The sequence below is a fragment of the Bufo gargarizans genome, chromosome 2 (genome assembly GCF_014858855.1).
Source record: "Bufo gargarizans isolate SCDJY-AF-19 chromosome 2, ASM1485885v1, whole genome shotgun sequence".
Lineage (NCBI taxonomy): Eukaryota > Metazoa > Chordata > Amphibia > Anura > Bufonidae > Bufo > Bufo gargarizans.
The window spans coordinates 43,435,681-43,456,670 of NC_058081.1; the positions used below are offsets into that span (position 1 = coordinate 43,435,681).

Genomic DNA, 20,990 nt, shown 5'->3' on the forward strand with positions numbered 1-20,990 from the left:
ATGTGCCCCCGCAGAATAGTTATGCCCTGATATATACCCATTCACAGTACTTATGCCCACATTGTGACCCCTTTACCATAGTCATGTACCCTTCATAGTAGTGAGGCCCAGGTCAACTGGGCAGTGTTTGTGGAAGTGCATGACTTCCAATGAAACAATGTTCTAGTAAATACATTATGTGTCATCGTTTCCTATTGATTCAGCACATTTGAGTAAAAAAACAGAATGCATATAGTCAGCATTTCATCTAGAAGTATGGACTCTGAGTACAGTGCGAAGCAGGAGGGACTGATGGACAAGCAGAGATCAGGTAATGGCGTCATTTCTTTACCTTCTTTACATGTAGCATAATAAGATAGTGCTCATATCTGATACATCTATGCTCTAGTATGTGTGATCACACTTCAGAGATTTGGTCAGTTATTTTGATTTATTGTGAGCCAAAACCAGTAGTGAAGCCTACAGAGAGACCGGGTGTTCCTTCTGTGTTTTTTTTTTTTTTTTTTACCTGGTTTTACCTCACAATAACTGATCAATGCCTAACGATGGGTTCACACCTGAGCGTACTGTATGCGCGATTCTACGGGCGTCTCGCATACGGGGCTCGTGTGCAAGCGAACGCCCATTATCAGTTATCGTTTTACAGCGCGTTTGTGCTGTAAAGCGCTCAGGTGTGAACCCAGCGTTAGATTCTGAGCCCCATTTAGGACAGCTTGATGATATTGTCTGTAAAGCGCTGTGGAATATGTCAGCGCTATAGAAGTGAGCATAGTAAAATAACTGACCAAATCACTGAAGTGTGAACTTGGCCTAACCTGTAATGGCACCGAATCTGCGGCAGTTCCATCCTGAGTAGACAGACTCCCAGGGTACGGTCACGCAGGCAGCTCTCCTGATGCAGGTTTGGAAGCCAAAACCAGGAGCGGATTCAAAAAGAGGAGCAGTCGGATCTGTCCTTTATACTTGGCCTCCTTTTAATAATAATTTTGATTTTGACTTCCAAAACTGCATCAGGAAACCTGTCTGTGTGTCGGCACGATATCTGTCTATCTTAGATATTATACAAGATAGATATTATATCTCTCATCTATCTACCTAATATAATATCTATCAATCTCATATTTATCTAATATCATAACTATCTCTATCTCATATCTACTAACAAATACATACAAGGCCGTTCACAACCGGTCCCCTCCCTACATCTCTGAGCTACTTTCCCGATACACCCCCACACGCACTCTCCGATCCTCACAAGACCTTCTTCTCTCTTATCACCTCTTCCCACAATCGCCTCCAAGATTTCTCCCGCGCATCCCCCACACTCTGGAACTCGCTACCCCAACATATCAGACTCTCACCTACAGTGGAATCCTTCAAAAGAAACCTAAAAACCCACCTCTTCAGACAAGCCTCAACCAGTGACCCTGCTGCCTCTATACCGCCATGACCAACTTCACCCGCACCTACTGTGTCCCTCTCCCATACCATGTAGATTGTAAGCCCTCGCGGGTAGGGCCCTCTCTCCTTCTGTACCGGTTTGTAACTCGTCTTGTTCATGCTTAGTACAATTGTCTGTATTATATATGTGCACCACTTATCATATGTACAGCGCTATGGAATGAATGGCGCTTTAATAATATCTATCTCATATCTCTTTTGCACACATTTTTGGGAAGTGCCGTGGAGTTTGTTTTCTATCTCATGTCACTGAAAAAATATTTACAAAATCAATACAAAAAAAAAAATCTAACTGTAGGGAGCTGTCCAAGCTGGTTCAGTGATGATAGAGAAAGCAGTCCCCATGAAATGTGCAGTCTGTAGGCTGAATGTTATAGAGCAGAAGGAGCTGAGCAGACGGATGTATACTGTAGTCAGTGATTGAGAGCTTCCATGTATAAATGTCTATACATAGCGAGCTGTCAATCACTGGTAAGACCGCCCACTTGGCTACTGAGCTCAAAAGTAGCCGAAATTTTCATGAATAGTTTTATTGAATCTTTCTCCATAAAACTATATAGCAATCTGCTCAGCTCCTCCTGCTCTATAACATGCTCCATGGTGACAGGCTCAATTTAAAGATAATTAAGAGACTCTATCTTGGAAACCCCAACTACACTACAGAAATCAGTCAATACTTTACAATACTCCGCTTTTCAGTATGTCACTTCCATCTTTATCCTCACTCGCAGTCCCCTGCCATGTATTCAAAGGACGTCTGAGAGCACACATAATGGAGAGGACTCGCTCCCAGCATGCGCTGCACTGACCGTCTGAGTATAAACATGCACATTATAGATGGGAAATCAGCGTCCTTTAAACTATAGACTGAATACTGTGGTTTAGTTGGTGTTTCTAAGTTGACAGGGCTTTTTAACTACTTAGATATTGATTGGGGTCATGGGTACTTGTCAACTGCAGAGGGTAGAAAGTTCCTTAAAGGGGTTGTCCATTTTGTTTAAAAAAAAAAGATAATCCCCGTCATTTCCAGTCTTCCCAACTTGGCATTATTTCTCGACTGCAACAATGAGCCATATACCCCACATCTCAGCTACAGGATCTGATAAGACTTCAAAAATCACTAGTTCATGGCGAGCTCAAGATGTGCCCCGCAACTCTCAAAAAATTTATACCACAATCACATCCAGGAAAATCTCCCGGACACAACCTGGAGAGCTATCTGTCTAACATCTATCACCTGGAGAGCTACTTTCTCCCAGAAAACATCCTTCCATGTACCTTATGTGGCACCTGGATTCAGCATCGTCAGATGCAGCCCCTGAGCCCAAAGTGCATTGAGAGGGCACCATTCAATGGGGAGGGGCCAGTTCAAAAGGGTGGAGTCTGAAAAGTGGGTGAGTAAATGGACAGCAAAACACTGGGGGTGCGCTGTGAGCGTTACAACCTCATATCTTCTGGGAGCCAACCTTCACAACTTGTCAAGTCTGAGTTTACATCTACCCAAGTCAACTATGTTCCTTCACTTTTCTGGTCTTTTTACAGGAGATATGAGGTCATACTTCAAGGAAAGACCTGTGATCATCACATATGGACTGCTGGCACTTTCATTTATCCTGGTTATTGTCCTCTTCGCAACTGTCCACTCTCAGAGTTAGTAACTCTTGTTCATACATTATCTGCAAGGTGAATCTGTGGAGCAATGTAATTGTGCTAATAAATATGATAAAAACTTAAATGTTTTTGTAAAACAAAACTAAACCACCTCCCCCAAATTGCATTTTAATCAGTAAAAGTCTTTATTATGGACAAAAAGAATACCATAAACAAAGAAAACTTGGTAGCTTCGCATCTGAAATGACCGTCCTATAAAATGAGGATCCGCAAAACACTGATACAGACTGTGTGTACCGCATTTTGTAGTTCAGCCGGGCGCCCTTTGTTAGAAATGCCCCAAAATTTGAAATAAATGGGTCCGCATATGATCCGCCAAAATAAAAATACAATGCCAAAATTACTGTTTTCTGTTCATCCCAGCTCTCAAAAACATGGAATAAAGAGCGAACAAAAAGTTGCACAGTTCCATTGATTGTAAAAATAAAAAAGTTGCCGCTTTTAGAATATGGCAGCACTTTTAAAACAGTAAAAAAAAAAATTGTGGTAAAACATTAAAAAAAAAATGGGCTCTCCATAATCGTAATAAAAAAAATTACAGTTGACGTCAATTATAATAAACAGTGAAGATTGGGGATTTTTTTTTTTTCCATTCTGCCTTCCATAAAATGGATTTTAAAAAAGTAATCAAAAAGACCTATGTACTCCAAAATGGTACCAATAAAAACTACAACTTGTCCCCCCACCCAAAAAAAACTGCTCCCTCGATGTCAAAAAATGTTGCAGCGCTCAGAAAAATATGATAAATATTAAATAATAGAATATATTTTTTTATAGTGCATTTATTGTTCAAAACTAGTAAAGCATATAAAATACATAAATATGATATTGCCGTAATCGTACTGAGCAAATCGAGTTGCTGTACCCGAACCCAATTCTATTAAATACTATGTTAAGAATATGGCCCCCGTCCTACTGTAAAATTGATGGCCTCTTGGGAGGTCTTTCCGAAGCTTCAGCAAATATCGCGAGACTTCATCTCGTGTCCGCTTATTCGCATAAATTACTGTATCAAAATAAAAGCTGAACTCTGCTTCATTAATGAGGCACAAAGCCGAGTTTGGCTTAATATTTTGATGTTTTTTCATTTTCCTATGAATAAAAGTTTATAATTTAAGCTATATGAGCCTCAAAATGGTGCCATGGACATAGAAAATGAATCCCATGAAGAACAAGCCCACCTACTGCTACAAAGACTGAAAAATACAAACGTTACGGCTTTTGGAGCGCAACAAAGAAAGTTGTTTTGTCCTAAATGTCCAATATAGGCCAGTCCTAAAGGGGTTAAAGAGCCTTGAAACATGACCCATTTTATCAGTCAACACACCCATCTTGAGAGGAAGTCAGAAAACTTCCTCTCATCCAGCAAGTTTCTTCTGTTGTCAGGCGGCTTCGCTCCCATTCAGAAATGACTCCTCATCTTGTAAACACAGGAAGGACTTTTGGTGGCTGAAGATTGCTGGCCAGAAGGGACACATAGTCTTGCGTAGTCATTGTAAGAGTAAGACAACAGGGTGTGACCATGTATATTAACCGGCTGGAACCAAATTGTTAATTCAATGCTCATTGTTTAAAAGGCATCTGTCAGTAGATTTGTACCTAGGAACCTGTGCTCTTGGCAGCTGAAGACATCTGTGTTGGTCCCATGTTCCTATGTGCCCACATTGCTGAGGAAAATTGTTTTAATATATGCAAATGAGCAGGGGTGCACCTAGCCTGAGGCGAAAACTGAAACGGCACCCTTCTTCTTCCCCCCCAATGCCAATTGTTTAACCTAACCCCTTTGCCACAATGAAAGTGCTCGTTGCCCATGGCCCTTCCGCTGCCCCTACCTGGTGCTGCCTGAGGCGATAGCCTCACCTTGCCTCATTGGTGGTGCACCCCTGCAAATGAGCCTCTTTGAGCAACGGGGGTGTTGCTGTTACACCTAGAGGCTCTGCTCTCTCTGCAACTGCCGCACCCTCTGCACTTTGATTGACAGGACCGGACAGTGAAAACATCATCATGCCTGGCCCAATCACAGTGGAGAGGGCGTGGCAGCTGCAGAGAGAGCAGAGCCTCTAGATGTAACGACAATTGAAAAACGGTTGACAGGTGCCCTTTAAAGGGTTTTCCAGAACTTAGACATTGATGGCCTTTTCTCAGGATAGGTCATTGATATTCAGATTGGTGGGGGTCCGACTCTGCATTTGTGGGCAGTTGCTGGCAGCAGAAACAATGCAGTGGATAGAAGGCACCGTCCACTGTGTAGTTTCCGTCCCTGGCGTACTGCAGGTCAACTACAATTCACTTGAATGAGATCTGAGCTGCAGTACCCGGCACGGCCACTACACAGTGGATGGAACCTTGTGCTTTCGGCTCCGTCCACTGTGTAGTGTGAGAAGGCATCGGCGCTCACAGTAGCGCCACGCCCTTCTTGAAGCTTTTTGTAGGCCGTGTGACCTCACGTTAACCGGTCACATGACCTAGTCACAACTCAGCCCCACTGAAGTAAATGGTGCTGAGCTGTGATACCAAGCATAGCCACTATACAGTGTAAGGCGCTGTACTTGGTGAGCTGAGATAAGGCTGTGCCGCTGCTGCAAGCTCCTGTGCCTTCTCAAACAGCTGATCGGTGGGGGGTCCCAGGTGTCACACTCCCCACCAGAGACTGATGACCTATACTGATACTGATGACATTATTTGCAGTCACACCTTCAAATGCAAGCTGGATGATAATTTACCATTAATGGGCGAGAATTTTTTTTGAAGCATAAAGCCTAATGACTGTCATGACCCACAAGTATAAAAATCTTTTATTGAATTAATCTTTCCTCTTAGATTTCACACCAGAAAGGAAAGAGTTGGCCAGCAAGGATGACATTCTCGGCCTGAACATCACTGGTAAGACGTCATGATGTCCTCTTTTGATAATGCAGTAGGCTATTTTCTTAAAGGGAATGTATTGCCTCAACTTTTTTATTAACTAAAATGAATCAAATGCTGAAAAAGCTGTATCTTACACTGCACAGAATTGAAGCCCAAAAGGATGGTTTTTCGACATCGTGTGACTTTCTTCTCAACACTGGGGGGTGGTCAGTGTGAGACACTAAAGGAGCATTTGGATGCACCAGTAATCGTCCAGCTTATCAGGACCTACCAGGTCCTACGAATGGTCATTCCCAATCATCTGGCCGTCTAAATGTGCCGCTGATCACCGGATGAAAATGAAATGCTCGTTCATCGGGTGATCCTGTCGCTCGTGCAGGCACCACTGATCATGGCTTCTGAGTGGTTGGTCGTGCTGTCTAAACAGAAGGATATCGATGCATGTTTAAGAGCAACTGACTGTCGGGAAGGAACTTTTAGATGGCCTGATGCGGGGCCCATACCAGGGGCTGATCATGGAATATAAGCCAATTGCTGTTTATTTATACTGCCCAATGTATGAGTAACAGAACAGAATATGAGTAAAATAAATGCATCATGTGGGCCTCAATCAACTGAACATGGGTGGATATGGACATGTGTATGATGGGAACATGGAGCAGATTTTTTAGCATCTCCTATTTACTGTAGGAGGATATGGGGGGGTCAATCCATGAAACATTCCCAAAGTCCAGAGAACATGGTGCATGTAAACAGACTGTACGGTTGGGGAAGGTTGTTACATAGGCCAAGCATTCAGTTCTCTAGTGCCTATGTCTGACCTTAGGTCTTATAACCAGAAGGGCGTGTGGACAGTTTTATCGAAATACCCTCTATAGTTTTGAAGTAACCATATCGTCTTGTTTTTCCCCTCTCTTCCACAGTTAATTTATTGACAGAAAAGATGAAAGAAATAGAGCACGTTGCAAAAAGTAAGAATGCACTAATACAAAGGGCAGATTTCTAAATGTACCACATACGTAACAGTCAAGTAAGAGGCTCCTGAGAAGTATCGGAGAGAGACTTCATCCATAATTGATCACAGATCTCAGGCTTACAGCATTTGGAGGGGTGTGACGAGGCCTAATTTGTTTGTTGCAAATAGTGTTGAGTGAATCGCGCTTTGGATCATAGATCCGAAGTCAATTCGCTCAACCACTTTGGTTTAATGCTGTACGGAGGCAAAATTCGATTCACGCGAAGTCGCGCAAGACTTCGGTAATCAGGTAATAGTTCAAATTAGGAATGAGAAGCTGGGTTTGGTACTGAAATGGTGCCTCAGTACCAAACCTGACTTTGCATTCCTAATTTAAACTGTATAAAAAGATGTAGGACTGATTTCTAAATTTATTCTCCGAAGTCTCACGCGACTTTGGGTAAATTGAATTTTGCCTCGACTGAGGTGATACATTTTAATACTGTACGGAAAAATGTCTTCGTACAGTATAAAAAAATCGAATTCGAATCTATGATCCAAAGATCGATTCGCTCAACTCTAGTTGCAACTGGGCAAAATGTTTAACACTGCTGGAGATGGTCTGATGGACTGTTAACAGTCTGACTGGAGATATGAGGGTACGACCACACATTCAAGTTTTTTAATGCAGTTTTTGAAGCCAAAATTAGGTACTGCATGATAAAAGAACAAAGTATTAGAAGGGTTTACCAATTTACATCAACATCCAGTAAGATAATCATTTATGAAGGTAGCTGTAATTTTGTAATGTATTTCTTCACCTTTCTTGCTCCTATCTTCCGTTCTGGTCTGGAGTTTATCCTCAGCATCAAGGAGATACAATGCCCAGAGCAATTATGACTCCTTGAGATCATTGGGGGGTCCTAACACTCAGTGATTTGTCACCATGACATTCCAAAAGTACAGCTGCACTTAAAACAATCATATTTCAGAATATCGCACCATCTTTATTTCAGAGAAAGGCATGTGTGACGCTGGTTGGCAACTGTTTGACAGCAAATGCTACTTCTTCTCAAGCACCAAGTCTAACTGGTATAGATCCAGGACCATGTGCGTACAGAAGAGCGCTGACTTAGTTGTAATTAACAATGAAAACGAACAGGTGAGATGTCAATTAAATATCAAATTATCTTTAAGGGGACCCCTACACAGAGCAGCCAGGCCGCCGAAACCGTATGCAGGTTACTACTAATTGCCAAGCTGTACCTGTGATTACAACGTAAACCATGGACAGTCCAAGGGCAGCCCAACAATTAGCAGTAATCCATGTTCTGTAGTCATTGGAGAAAGGTCCTCCAGTACTGGTTGTGCCTGTCCTCATGGCTTCTGGGTAGCGAGAACCTAGGGGGGCATTTATGTTTCTGATATGAGGCCCCCTTCTATGTCACTGTGTATATGAACAGTATTTCAGTACTGGTATTTAGTTTGGCTTTGTGTTGTACCATGACTGTAGAGTATTTTTGTAGGGTAGTGGTGACAGCTTTGGTATTTTACAACATCGCTACATGGCAGTGTTTTTTGGGCACCATACTGTATGGCACTGTGGAATAATTATTTATACACCGTATGTCAGTATATCAGATGGAGAGGGGCTCCGACTTTAAAAACCACAAGAGCACTTTCCATTGTAAGACAAGTCCTGAATAACTGTTGGATCTCAACCTAAGGTATAAAATACAGAACTTGATGATCTTTCTATTTTACTTATAACTTTACTTTCCATACTATCCATACAGTCTGTGAGAAAATGATTGTTTTTGGTCCATCAAAAAAAGCATTCATACCTTTGAGTTGTGTATGAACTAAGGTTCAACCTTTATTTTCCTTATCTACTACAGAGGTTCCTCAAGAATATAGTGAAGAGCACTTCTTACTGGATTGGCCTAACTGACTCCGAGGAGGAGGGAAATTGGACATGGGTCGATGGAACAGACTACAAAACATCGTACAAGTAAGAATTCCATTCCACAGATTATCTGTCCACTAAGAAAGGTGGGTTTGGTCAACAGTCTAATATGTGTGGGGAGCTCCCGAATCTCCCTCAACAGATTTATGGGAGAGAAAGATGGGGAAAAAATTATATTTCACACAATCCTTTTGTACTCCCTGGAGATAAGCCACCACCAGAAGTGTCTCCCCTCTCTTCATGGAGTACAAATACATGTTTGCCCGATTTCGAACATGTATGTGTATGGGGGAGCTGGGAGAGATAACTGTCAGCCAATCAATTGTTTGGCCAACAGTTATTGAATGTTCCAGCCTGCGGAATGATTGGGGGGCCCTGTACATACTGTAGCATTGCATTCTTATCCACTTGGGATAGGCCATCAATATTTGAGCAATAATGGGGGAAGGGGCAACTTTCAGGATACCAGCCAAACAGCAGGATGATTAGGGAGATAAGACTGAGGCTGTGTTTGGTACTACAGCCAAGTTCAAGTCACTTGGGATAGGCCATCAATATTTAGTCTCAGAAAACACCCTTAGTGCATGTTCACACGTAACGGAAATGCTGTGGATTTGTTGATGCAGAGTTTCCACTGCAGAAGATCCTGAGATCCTTCCCATGTGGCCTTACCCTACAAACCCCTTACAATGGTATAAAATAACAAAAGGAGTAGTCATCACCCCACTAACCCTTTTCTACTCCCATGCATGTTCCGCCGCTCCAGCAATGTTATTTTAAACTTACATGTGACCACTGAATACAGTCACTGACCACAGGGCTGACCTCAATGGCGTCAACATATCACCTCTAGAACTAAGGATTGGCCGTGTGACATTTCGTCATCTCTGGATCAATGAGAGACGAGGGAAGTGCTGGCGTAGGATGAGCAGGGACTTGGTATGGTTACTAGTTTGTTATTTTATACCATTGTAAGCAGCTTGTAATACATTTCCTGGGTTGGGAAATCCCTTTAAAGGGCAACTAAACCTTTGATGAAAAACTAAAGTACAGAAGCACTGCTCGGAGTGCTCTGCCTCTTCTGCTATCCTCTGCTCTGCTCAGTTTTTTGAGCACGTGCAGTACGGATCCCATATGCTTCCTAAGAATCCGTACTCCACACTCTAAAAACAGAAATGATGATGAAAGCTGAAGGGGCAGAGCTCTGAGCAGCACTTCTGCCCCTTTGTTTGTTCAAAAAAGTTTTAGTCACCCTTTAACTTCTCCTGTATAGTGTTATAAGGCAGGCACTTTCATTATTTTGCCTTCTTATTGCAGGTCCTGGAGGCCAAATGAGCCCAATAGTTCGGGAGGTAATGAAGACTGTGGCCAACTTTGGAAGGATGGAAATTGGAATGACGTAGCCTGCCATGATTTCAACACTTATGCCATCTGCGAGAAGAAACTCTGAATTTCCATTGTCCTCATGGACAGTCATTATAAATATCTACACTCATTACAACTCAGAGCTTTTTATGATTATATCATTATGTATTTATTCATCCGGGCTTCTTGTATTCAGATATAGTTTTAGAATCTGGTGACTGCGGGGATACAATGAAATGTTGTGGACAACTGATGATAGACCATGTAACTGAGATATGTCTGATCTTAATTTTCTATATTAAAAATAAAATCTGATAAGTGGATTTCTGTATGCCAGTTTTATAGGTGGACTATCCCCCAACGTGCTCAACCCCATATGCAGTGGTGCATCTACACAGGGGGGGCAGATCCTGCACTTGTGGTTCGTTGTTAATGGCAATCCCCAGCAAAAATGCATACAATGGAGGATGCCTGCAGTGGACCACAAGTACCACAATAGCTAAGACTGGCTATATCAGCCAGTCTCAGAGCTCTCTGCCTCCTCCCATTGTATGCATGGTCACATGCTGGAGGTTACTGGGAGATTGCTTTGAGTTGGACCTTGCGCTCCTGTAATTCGCCCACTCTGGTATTACTTGGGCTCAGACATGTCCTCATGTAGGACATGTTGGCTAATCTCTCAATTTTAACACCAGTTTGAGGGCTTAGTAAGACCGCAGAGTGAACCTGTCTTTGTTTTTGTTATATTATACAGGTCCTTCTAAAAAAAATAGCATATTGTGATAAAGTTCATTATTTTCTGTAATGTACTGATAAACATTAGACTTTCATATATTTTAGATTCATTACACACAACTGAAGTAGTTCAAGCCTTTTAAAGGGAAGCAATCAGTCCAACTACATGACAGCTGAGAGAGGCTAACGAGATGAGGAACTGAAGACCACAACAAAGAAAACTCAAGGAGGAGGTTCTGAAAGGCTTCTGTCAGAGCTTCTCAGCTGTCTGGTTGTGACAATGACACACTGTTATGGGGGATCTGTGGATGACGAACACTGTTATGGGGGATCTGTGGATGACGAACACTGTTATGGGGGATCTGTGGATGACGAACACTGTTATGGGGGATCTGTGGATGACGAACACTGTTATGGGGGATCTGTGGATGACGAGCACTGTTATGGGGGATCTGTGGATGACGAGCACTGTTATGGGGGATCTGTGGATGACGAGCACTGTTATGGGGGATCTGTGGATGACGAGCACTGTTATGGGGGATCTGTGGATGACTAGCACTGTTATGGGGGATCTGTGGATGACGAGCACTGTTATGGGGGATCTGTGGATGACGAGCACTGTTATGGGGGATCTGTGGATGACGAGCACTGTTATGGGGGATCTGTGGATGACACACTGTTATGGGGGATCTGTGGATGACACACTGTTATGGGGGATCTGTGGATGACACACTGTTATGGGGGATCTGTGGATGACACACTGTTATGGGGGATCTGTGGATGACACACTGTTATGGGGGATCTGTGGATGACACACTGTTATGGGGGATCTGTGGATGACACACTGTTATGGGGGATCTGTGGATGACACACTGTTATGGGGGATCTGTGGATGACACACTTTTATGGGGGATCTGTGGATGACACACTTTTATGGGGGATCTGTGGATGACACTCAACTACTCTCAAACCCAACTGGTCAAACTTGTTAAATGGATCCCAAACACAATATGCACAAGCAGCAGCTTCCACTCTAGGATCAGATTACACCCCTCCCGAGCCCCTCCCCTCCCTGCTGCCAGCGGCTCTGCTATTGTGTGCTGTGACGGAGCTGTTTCACTCGGATCGGCTCAGTCAGAGGAATCGACTCCTCCGGTTCAGTGAACTGAATCGATTCAAATGAATGATTCGTTCATGAACCGGACATCACTAGCAAGGAATAATCAATTGCCCCCCTCTAGCGATGCAATAAAGTTCAACTCAAGTCACTGACAAATGGGAGGGGGAAAAAAATATTTAAAAAAGAAAAAAAAATTTTTTTGTTTTTTTGGAACTGGCTGGGCCCCCCCAGGGTCTGGGCCCCTTACTGGGGTATTGGCTGTACCCCCTGATGGCGGCCCTGAACCTGAGGATGGGAGGGGTTGGACTCTCATTGAGGAGCTGGTATTAACGAACTAGGCGTCCATCAGTTGCTGCCTCCGGGCTGGGTTCAACGGCTGGGGGCAAGATGGAGACGCAGGTTTTCCCGGTGTTTATGAGGTTATTGGGGCTTCTAGGACCTCCCTTGTCATTGGTTAATTTATGGTTATTAAGTTAATTATGTTATGTATTTATTCAATAAACGGCTGCTGTGGCCGATTAAATCCGAGCAGTAGTGTCGTGTATTTATTTCTATGGGGTGGGGGGGTTAAGTAAAGAATATGGTTTGGGGGACCGAACAGATAGCCAATGCCCTCTTCAAGTATGGACTTTGCTACTGGCAGCGCCTCGCTCCATTGCTCCAATTCCTGGGTGGCCCTTAGTTTGGTGGCCCAGCAGGAGATTTGGTTTGTCTGAGCTTGGAACACCTGTAATGCAAAGCATTACTACAGAGCTCTTCCCAGCCTACAAATAGGGTAACAGAGTCAAATTACCACTGGCATCAAGATAGTCCTGGTGAAAGGTCTGAAATCAGTCCAAAAAGTTCTCCTACAGCAGTGACACTAGGAAGGGCAGGTCACAAAACATCACAACAGGGGCAGTGCCAGTGGTCGGAATTGGCAAATGTTATAGGAAATAATGCCTCCTAAACAATGCACAATAAGGTTTCACGCACACAACTGTATTTGTGGTCCGCAATCCGCATCCAATCTGCATTTTTTTTTTTGGATTGGATGTGTGCCAATTTATTACATGGACAGCACATGATTGGCGGTCCACATCTGTACGTCCTTTCCACGGCCGTGCAAAACATATACAACATGTCTTATACTTGTCAGTTTTGCGGACAATGATAGGACATTTCTAGGGGAATCCATGTTTTGCGGATCTACGACTTGTGGACTGCAAAACAGATACGGTTGTTTGCATGAGCCCTCAGGCTGTGTTCACATGTGGGCTTTTAATTGCGGCAGTGTGTTTTGGCAGAGGAACAGACTGCTGTAATTCACTGTATTGCGTGAATGCCGGCTTTCGGACAAAACTACTACACGCAGAATTTTGTTATGGCTTCCGTTACCACGGACCATAACGCAATTCTATGACGGAATGCATAACGGAATGCTATTCATTCTGTCATAATACTGTAGAAGTCTATGGGCTGCAAAACGTATCCGTCCCATTTCCGTTATGCAGGGGAGTCATAACGCAAACGGATCTGTTTTGCAGCCCATAGACTTTTACAGTATTATGACGGAATGAATAACAGAATGCCTCTAAAGGCATTCCGTTATGCATTCTGTCACAGAATTGCGCTATGGTCTGTGTTAACGGAATCCATAACGCAATTCACCTTTTACCAGTAAACGAAACGTGAACGAATTTCAAAATATGAAATTCGCTCATCTATAGCCACAATGTATGGCGCTGTGCTTGGTGAGCTGAGAGAAGGAAACGAGCGACAGTACCTTCTCAGCTGATCGTCGGGGGTCCCGGGTGTCCGACTCCCACCGATCAGATACTGATGCTCTATCCAAAGGATAAATCAGTATAAAACTCCTGGAAAACCCCTTTAAGAACAGCGTTTTCCATGGTGGTCTCAAGTCCCCCAAAGTCATGTAGAGAAGGGCCAGGGCTGCATGAAAATCGCAGAATATAAAACATGCTGCGATTTTCACGCAACGCACAAGTGATGCGCGAAAATCACCGCTCATCTGAACAGCCCCATTGAAGTGAATGGGTACGGATTCAGTGCGGGTGCAATGCGTTCCCCTCACGCATTGCACCCGCGTGGAATACTCGCCCGTGTGAAAGGGGCCTAACTCTCCCTCCAGCTCTCCCAGCTATGCTGCATAAAAAGTAAGTGTGTGTGTAAAGTGAAGGTTATTATGTGCATATTGTGTGTGAGTGTGAATTTGCAAATGTGTGTTAAGTGTATACTGTGAGTTTTTATGTAGGTCTATGTGTGTAGTTTTATATATATATATATATATATAAAACACTGTGTATGTTCTTATATACGTTGATGTGAGTATATATGTGTAAATATGTGTGTACATACTGTATAGATATCTAGATACTGTATATACAGTAGAAATATATATTCTCTTATAGAAGTCAACAATGGGCAGAAGTTCTCAGTCGAGTCTTGTCCCTCCTCACTAGCTGAAGGCTCGATAAGGCCTTATGCACATGACTATCTGTTTGTGGTCCACAAAACACGGATCCTGGCCATGAGCATGCCACCGTTTTTTTTCTAGTCTAGAGAAAAGAACATGTTCTGTTTTTATGGAGGGACACGGAATAGAAGTACGGATGTGGACAGCTCATGTTGCAGCGGACCGGACCGCATGGGCAGTATGTGAGTGCATGGTGGGCTGATTAGGGTAGTAGTCGTACTCACGGTTTTGCAGCTCCCTGGGTCGGCGTGCAGTGATGAGGAAGACGGCACTAAATCCTCCGGGGCACTCTCTATTGCAGGGAACACCAGCCAGTTGGAAGTTGAGGTGCCCTTGATGGTAATGGGCATGCTTACGGTGCTTTGGTGGCAGGGCCCCTGTGTTCATGACGCCAGCACCGTGAGGTGCAATTAGGAGATGATGTGGAATAAGGAGACCAAGTTTCTTAACAAACGCCCACTACTTTACTAAAGCTGATCCAAAGGTCATCAATGTATGCAAAAGTCATTTACAGCAAGACGGCTTTTACAGTGATTCAGATTAGTTCCCAGAAGTTGCATAAGGGGCGGTTTTCTATGACAATCAATCTTTCTCCCTTATTTCTCCAGGCCGGAGGGATGGACTTTCACCTAAAATCACCATTATAGAACACTAACATCAGGATCTCCATTGCAGTCCCCATTTTAGATGCAACCTTCCACATTGCTGTCCATCAGCAATTTCCTCAGAAAAACACTTTTATTCAATATGTTAATTCACTTCTGAAGGTGCCCAGGGGCGGGCGTTCATGCGGACCTTGCCCAGGCCCCTCGTTGCTTTCCATACGAAACCCCAACCCTTTCACCCCTCTGGCCCGCCCTAGGTTCTTCTGATTAAGTCCTCCTCTTATAGAGAAATCCAGCACCAGCGCACTTCATTCCCCATTATGGGCAGGGGCACAAGGCCGGCTAGATCGGGATGTACGAGCCAGCACATGCACATTAAATGCTCTTGTGCCTCTGCCCAGAATAGGGAATGAAGTGTGCAGGCACGGCAAATCTGTTGAACAGTGCTGGCGCTGAATTTCTGACTAAGAGACCTTTAGAAGCTAATTAACATATTGAATAAAAAGTGTTTTTATGAGAAAATCGGTGATGGACAGCGATATGGAAGGTAGCATCTAATATGAGGAATGTAATGGAGATCCTGATGTTAGTGTTCTATAATGGTTATTTTAGGTAAAAGCCCCCATTTAATCATATACTTTTGTATCCTCTTTAGGATCACTATATTCTGACAGATGGACGTTCTTTCCTTGGTTATGGTGGGCAGCTTGTAGCTTAGAATCTCTCCACCTAATGCAAAGGAGACTAGAGCCTGATAAACAACAGTTACCTTCCTTTGCCAATATTCTCCCTCCCTCTGAGTTGCCTGGTTCTTCTGTAATGTTTCCCTTCTATGGCCTGGTACACACACTAACTTTGGAGTTTTTGTAACTCTCAAAGATGGCTGCTGAGGTGCAGCTTTGTCCTCAGACATCACACACACTGACCTCCTTCTCCTCTGTACTGTGCCGAAACCAAGCAGAAATATTGTCTTACTTGTGAACGTTTTTTGTCTTTAGTATTAGCTTTTTGAATGAATGGGAATCACAAACTGATTGCATATTGCAGACTGGACCTTGAGAAAAAAATTTTTTTAAATAATTCTATGTAGTGTGTTATTATACATGGTCATAGAGCTGGCAACGACCTCTGCAGAAAGGTGACTAAGTGGACATCTACATTTAACATGGCTGAAGGGGGAAGCAGCATCCCATAGGTATGTAATTCGCCTCCCCTGGGGATCAGTCAGTCCGAGAACAGTGCATGGGGTGCATATGGTATTTCTCAGCAGTTGTTCATATAGCTATCCACTAGTGTTGGTCGAGCACCAAAGTGCTCGGGTGCTCAAGTAGAACACCTCGAGATGCTTGTATGCTCTACCGAGCACAATGGAAGTCAATGGGAGAACCCAAGCATTAAACCAGGCACCCCCTGCTCTGAAGAGGGGACGGTGTCTGGTTCATAGGAAAAGGTCAGAAATTTATGGAAATACCACTGAAATGGTTCGGGAACAGCATGGGGAGGATGTCTGGATGCATCTTGGACTCCCAGGTCGCTGCTGGGAACAATGTTGTCAGAGTAGTACGCCAATTTTACAGACTTTAGAGGAAAAATTGTTAGGAAACATTCTTTCCTGTATCTTTACTTGTATATAAAGTGCAAGTGCTGCCAAAAATTACAAGGAAGAGGCACTCCGATACAACCTGTATATCACATAAAGGAGGGCCTCATTCACATTGTGGTACAATTGTTCAGGTAGAGGGACTCCTACACTCATAAAGCCTATGCACTAAGGAAAAGGGCTGCCAAAAATTACAAGGAACTGGAACTCCAATACACCCTTTATTACACATAATGGAGGCCATCATACACCCTTGAAAAATTATGATTGCTGGCTTTTTGGTGACCCACATTAGGGGCGAGGTCCTGCTGCTGAGCTGACCATCTGAAACATTAGGGGTGAGTGCCTGCTGCCGAGCTGACCATCTAAAACATTATGGGCGAGAGCCTACTGCCGAGCTGACCATATCAAACATTTTGTGGATGAGGGCCTGTTGAGCTGACAATCTAAAGAAATGTTGTGGGCGAGGGCCTGCTGCCGAGCTGACCATCTAAAAATTTTAGGGGTGAAGGTCTGCTGCTGAGCTGACCCTCTAAAACATTACGGTTGAGGGCCTACTGGTGACCCTCAAACATTATGGGTGAGGGCCTGCTGCTGAGCTGACCCTCTAAAACATTAGGAGTGACGCGAGTCTAATAAGCATGTTCATATGATGGTGGAGGAGGAGGACGAGAAAAGGAAAATTGAACCATATATCCTTTTTAGTGGTGGAAGGGGTGCATGGGAATACAGTGTATTCAATACACTATAAAAGACACATTTAGGGTGCCTTTATGTTCAGCCGTTTCCTCTGGTGGAGTAGAGAAGTCAGGGGCAATCCAGGCCTTGTTCATTTTTATAAGAGTCAACAGGTCAGCATTTTCAGTTGACAGGTGGATGCGCTTATCAGTTATTATGCCCCCAGCAGCACTAAATATACACTCTGACAAAACGCTGGCGGCAGGGCAGGCCAGCAGCAGGCCAGCACCTCCATGGTGTAGAGCACCAGTTTGTGCCTCGGGTCCAGCTTGGACACCTAATAGTTGTAAGGCACAGAGGGATCAATGAGGATGCTGACACGGTCTGCTATGTACTCCCTCACCATCTTCCATATTCTTTTCCTCCTTGTGACTTTAGGCCACGCATCAGGTTGAGAGTGCTGGCGGGGGTGTCATAAAACTGTCCCAGGCCTTGGAGAGTGTTGCCCTGCCTCTGTTGGAACTGCTGTGTGTTCCCCTCATCTCCCCTCCTCGGTTGGCCAAGGAACTATGTACTCTGCAGCCAGCGTTGTCGGCTGGAAATTTTTGGAGCAATTTTTCCACAAGGACCTTCTGGTATTGCACCATTTGGCTCGTCCTCTCCACCACATGCTGGAATGAGAGATGAGAAGGTCTCTTTGTAGTGGGGGGGTCAAGAAGGGTAAACAACCAGTAATCGGTGTTGGCCAAAATGCGTACAACGCGAGGATCATGGGAAAGGCAGCCTAACATAAAGTCCATAGAGTCCCAACAGACAAGACTTCACTGTCCTTATCAGGAGGATGACTCTCAATCTCCATCCTCTTCTACCTATCCACTCTGAACAGATGGAATAAAACTTCCACGGGTACTACCCTCTGTAGCGGAGGCAACCGGCCCCTGCTCCTCCTCATCATCATCAAATTTGCGCTGAGAAAATGAACTGAGGGTGGTCTGGCTATCACCCTGTGTACTGTCTTCCCCCATTTCCACCTCTTCCACATGCAAAGCGTCCACCTGCATTGTGAGCAGCAAGAGTTTGAGTAGACACAGAAGTGGGATGGTTACGCTGATAATGGCGTTATCACCGCTCACTATCTGTGTTGATTCATCAAAGTTGCGTAAAACCTCACAGAGGTCAGACATCCATGCCCACTCATCGCTTGTGAAGAGCGGAAGCGAACTGGAAAGGCAATGACCATGTTGCAGCTGGTATTCCACTACTGCCCTCTGCTGCTCACAAAGCCTGGCCAACATGTGGAACGTGGAGTTCCAGTGCGTGCTCACGTCGCACAACAGCCGGTGACCTGGCAATTGCAAGCACTGCTGCAACGTTGACAGACCGGCGGAAGCTGTCGATGACTTGCGGAGAGGGGCACACACGCGGTGCACCTTAACCAGTGGCTCAGGCAAATTGGGGTAGGTTTTGAGAAACAGCCGAACCACTAGGTTGAACATGTGGGCTAGGCATGGTATGTGTGTGAGCTTGCCGAGCTCCAAAGCCGCCACCATGTTACAGCCATTATCAGACACAACCATGCCTGGTTGTAGGTTGAGTGGCGAGAGCCACAGCTCAGTCTGGTCCCTTATGCCCTGCCACGGTGTGCTGTTTGTCACCTAAGCAGATCAGTTTAAGCACAAGACTCTCCATGGTGGGTGGAAGGAGTATCAGGGTGAGGATTCTGTTGACCAGACTCTTGGCTACTGAGACTGGACTTTGTGGAAGACAGGGTGGTGCTTAACCGACTGGAAGCATTATCTGCTGCAATCCAACTGACCACCTGGTCGCACTGGTCTGACGTCGAGAGTGGTGTCCTGCGCCGCCCTGCAAACTGGGACATGAAGCTAGGTATCGTGGATGAGTGTGTTTCTTGTGCTATGGCAGCAGGTACAGTTTCACTGCACCCAGGGCCATGGCCTCTGCGTGCACCATCAGCATCACGGCCACTTCCCCGTCCCTTACTGCTCGCCTTGCACATATTAAATGGTATATATGCTGGCAAGTATGTCACATGTACTGTATTTGTGCATACACTTACAAAACCTGCGATAAAATACAGAATGTCACAGATATTTTTCGGATTCGCACACGTTAAACAGGAGGTAAAGCGCAAGTAATGTCGCTGTCACCAGCCGCTAATAAAAAATTACACTGAATGAATGTCATGGATATTTAGGATGGGGAAACGTTATACAGAAGATGTAGCGCAGGTCATGTAACTGTCCGCAGCGGGCACCATCTACGGAAAAAGTACACTGGATGTCACAGATATTTTTAGGCTGCGCACACGTTACACAGGAGATGTAGCGCAGATAATGTCGCTGTCTGCAGCGGCCAAACAATTGCAAGTTATTTAGTGCAGGTTGCGCTAAAAATATATATTGCTGCCAGATACAACTATAGTCCTTAAAAGGACTTTTGGGTCTATAACAAGTATAAAAACTAAAATATTGCTATTTCAATCTTTACACTATCTCTCCCTGACTAAGGCTCTTTCACACTGGCGTGTGCGGCCCGCAGAATGGATCCGCGATCCGGCCGTTGCGCAAAAATATAGGACATGTTCTATCTTTTTGCGGAACGGAAGTACGGGACAAAATCCCATGGAAGCACTCCGTAGTGCTTCCGTAGGGTTCCGTTCCACATCCGTGATGTGGAATGCCCACGGAACGGTGCCCGTGTATTGCGGCCCACATTTTGCGGGCCACAATACGGCAACGGGCCGCACACGCCAGTGTAAAAGAGGCCTAAGACTGAGCCAAACAAGTGTCATCAGGTGCTATATAGCACCCGATGACGTGTTCTGTCCAGCCAATCACTGTAATGCGTAGCAGCCAACAAACGTGCGGGGAGGAGACTCGAGCATCGCGCTCGAGCACACGCGGTATTCAGCTGAACACCGCGATGTGCCGAGCATGCTCGCCCAACACTACTATCCACAGTATAAGTAGTGGTCTAGTGGTTAGGATTTGTCACTCTCACTCCCACGGCCTGCGAAGAATATTTTTTTTTATGTAAGTGTTTTTTTTTTAATGATTGATATACATTACTATTAAGAACCTGATGTCGGCTGTGTTTATTTCCTTTCACATAATCCCTCACCATTTATTAGAAGGTGCAGCATTGCTCCTAATGAAACCTATGCCTCCTCTGTACAATTCCAATGTCCAAACCTTGAGTCTGATATGGCTCATTAGTATTATAGACAACTGGTATGTGCCCCATCACAGTTGCCCAGATATGCCCCCTCACAGTAGTTATGCCCAGATATGTGCCCCATCACAGTAGTTATGCCCAGATATGTGCCCCTTCACAGTTGTTATGCCCAGATATTCCCCCTCACAGTTGTTATGCCCAGATATGTGCCCTTTGACAGTAGTTATGACCAGATATATGCCCCATCACAATAGTTATGGACAGATATGTGCCCCCTTCACAGTAGTTATGCCCA

General features: G+C 44.5%; 1 protein-coding gene across 1 annotated transcript; it reads left to right on the plus strand.

The window, feature by feature from the left end:
* Window positions 1–224: 224 nt before the first annotated feature.
* Window positions 225–10,609, plus strand: LOC122927215 (hepatic lectin-like). Its single transcript, XM_044278863.1, has 7 exons — window positions 225–310; window positions 3,004–3,111; window positions 5,953–6,015; window positions 6,924–6,971; window positions 7,972–8,117; window positions 8,854–8,966; window positions 10,239–10,609. Exons 1-7 carry the CDS (start codon window positions 226–228, stop codon window positions 10,369–10,371), a joined length of 696 nt encoding a protein of 231 aa, XP_044134798.1. The 5' UTR covers window position 225; the 3' UTR covers window positions 10,372–10,609.
* The last annotated feature ends 10,381 nt before the right edge of the window (window positions 10,610–20,990 follow it).

Bases quoted from the DNA above. Each gene is read 5' to 3' on its own strand.
- LOC122927215 (XM_044278863.1), top strand. From the start codon at position 226: ATGCATATAGTCAGCATTTCATCTAGAAGTATGGACTCTGAGTACAGT. The intron at 3,112-5,952 runs GTTAGTAACTCT...CTTTCCTCTTAG, and splicing joins CGCAACTGTCCACTCTCAGA to ATTTCACACCAGAAAGGAAA. The intron at 8,118-8,853 runs GTGAGATGTCAA...TATCTACTACAG, and splicing joins TTAACAATGAAAACGAACAG to AGGTTCCTCAAGAATATAGT.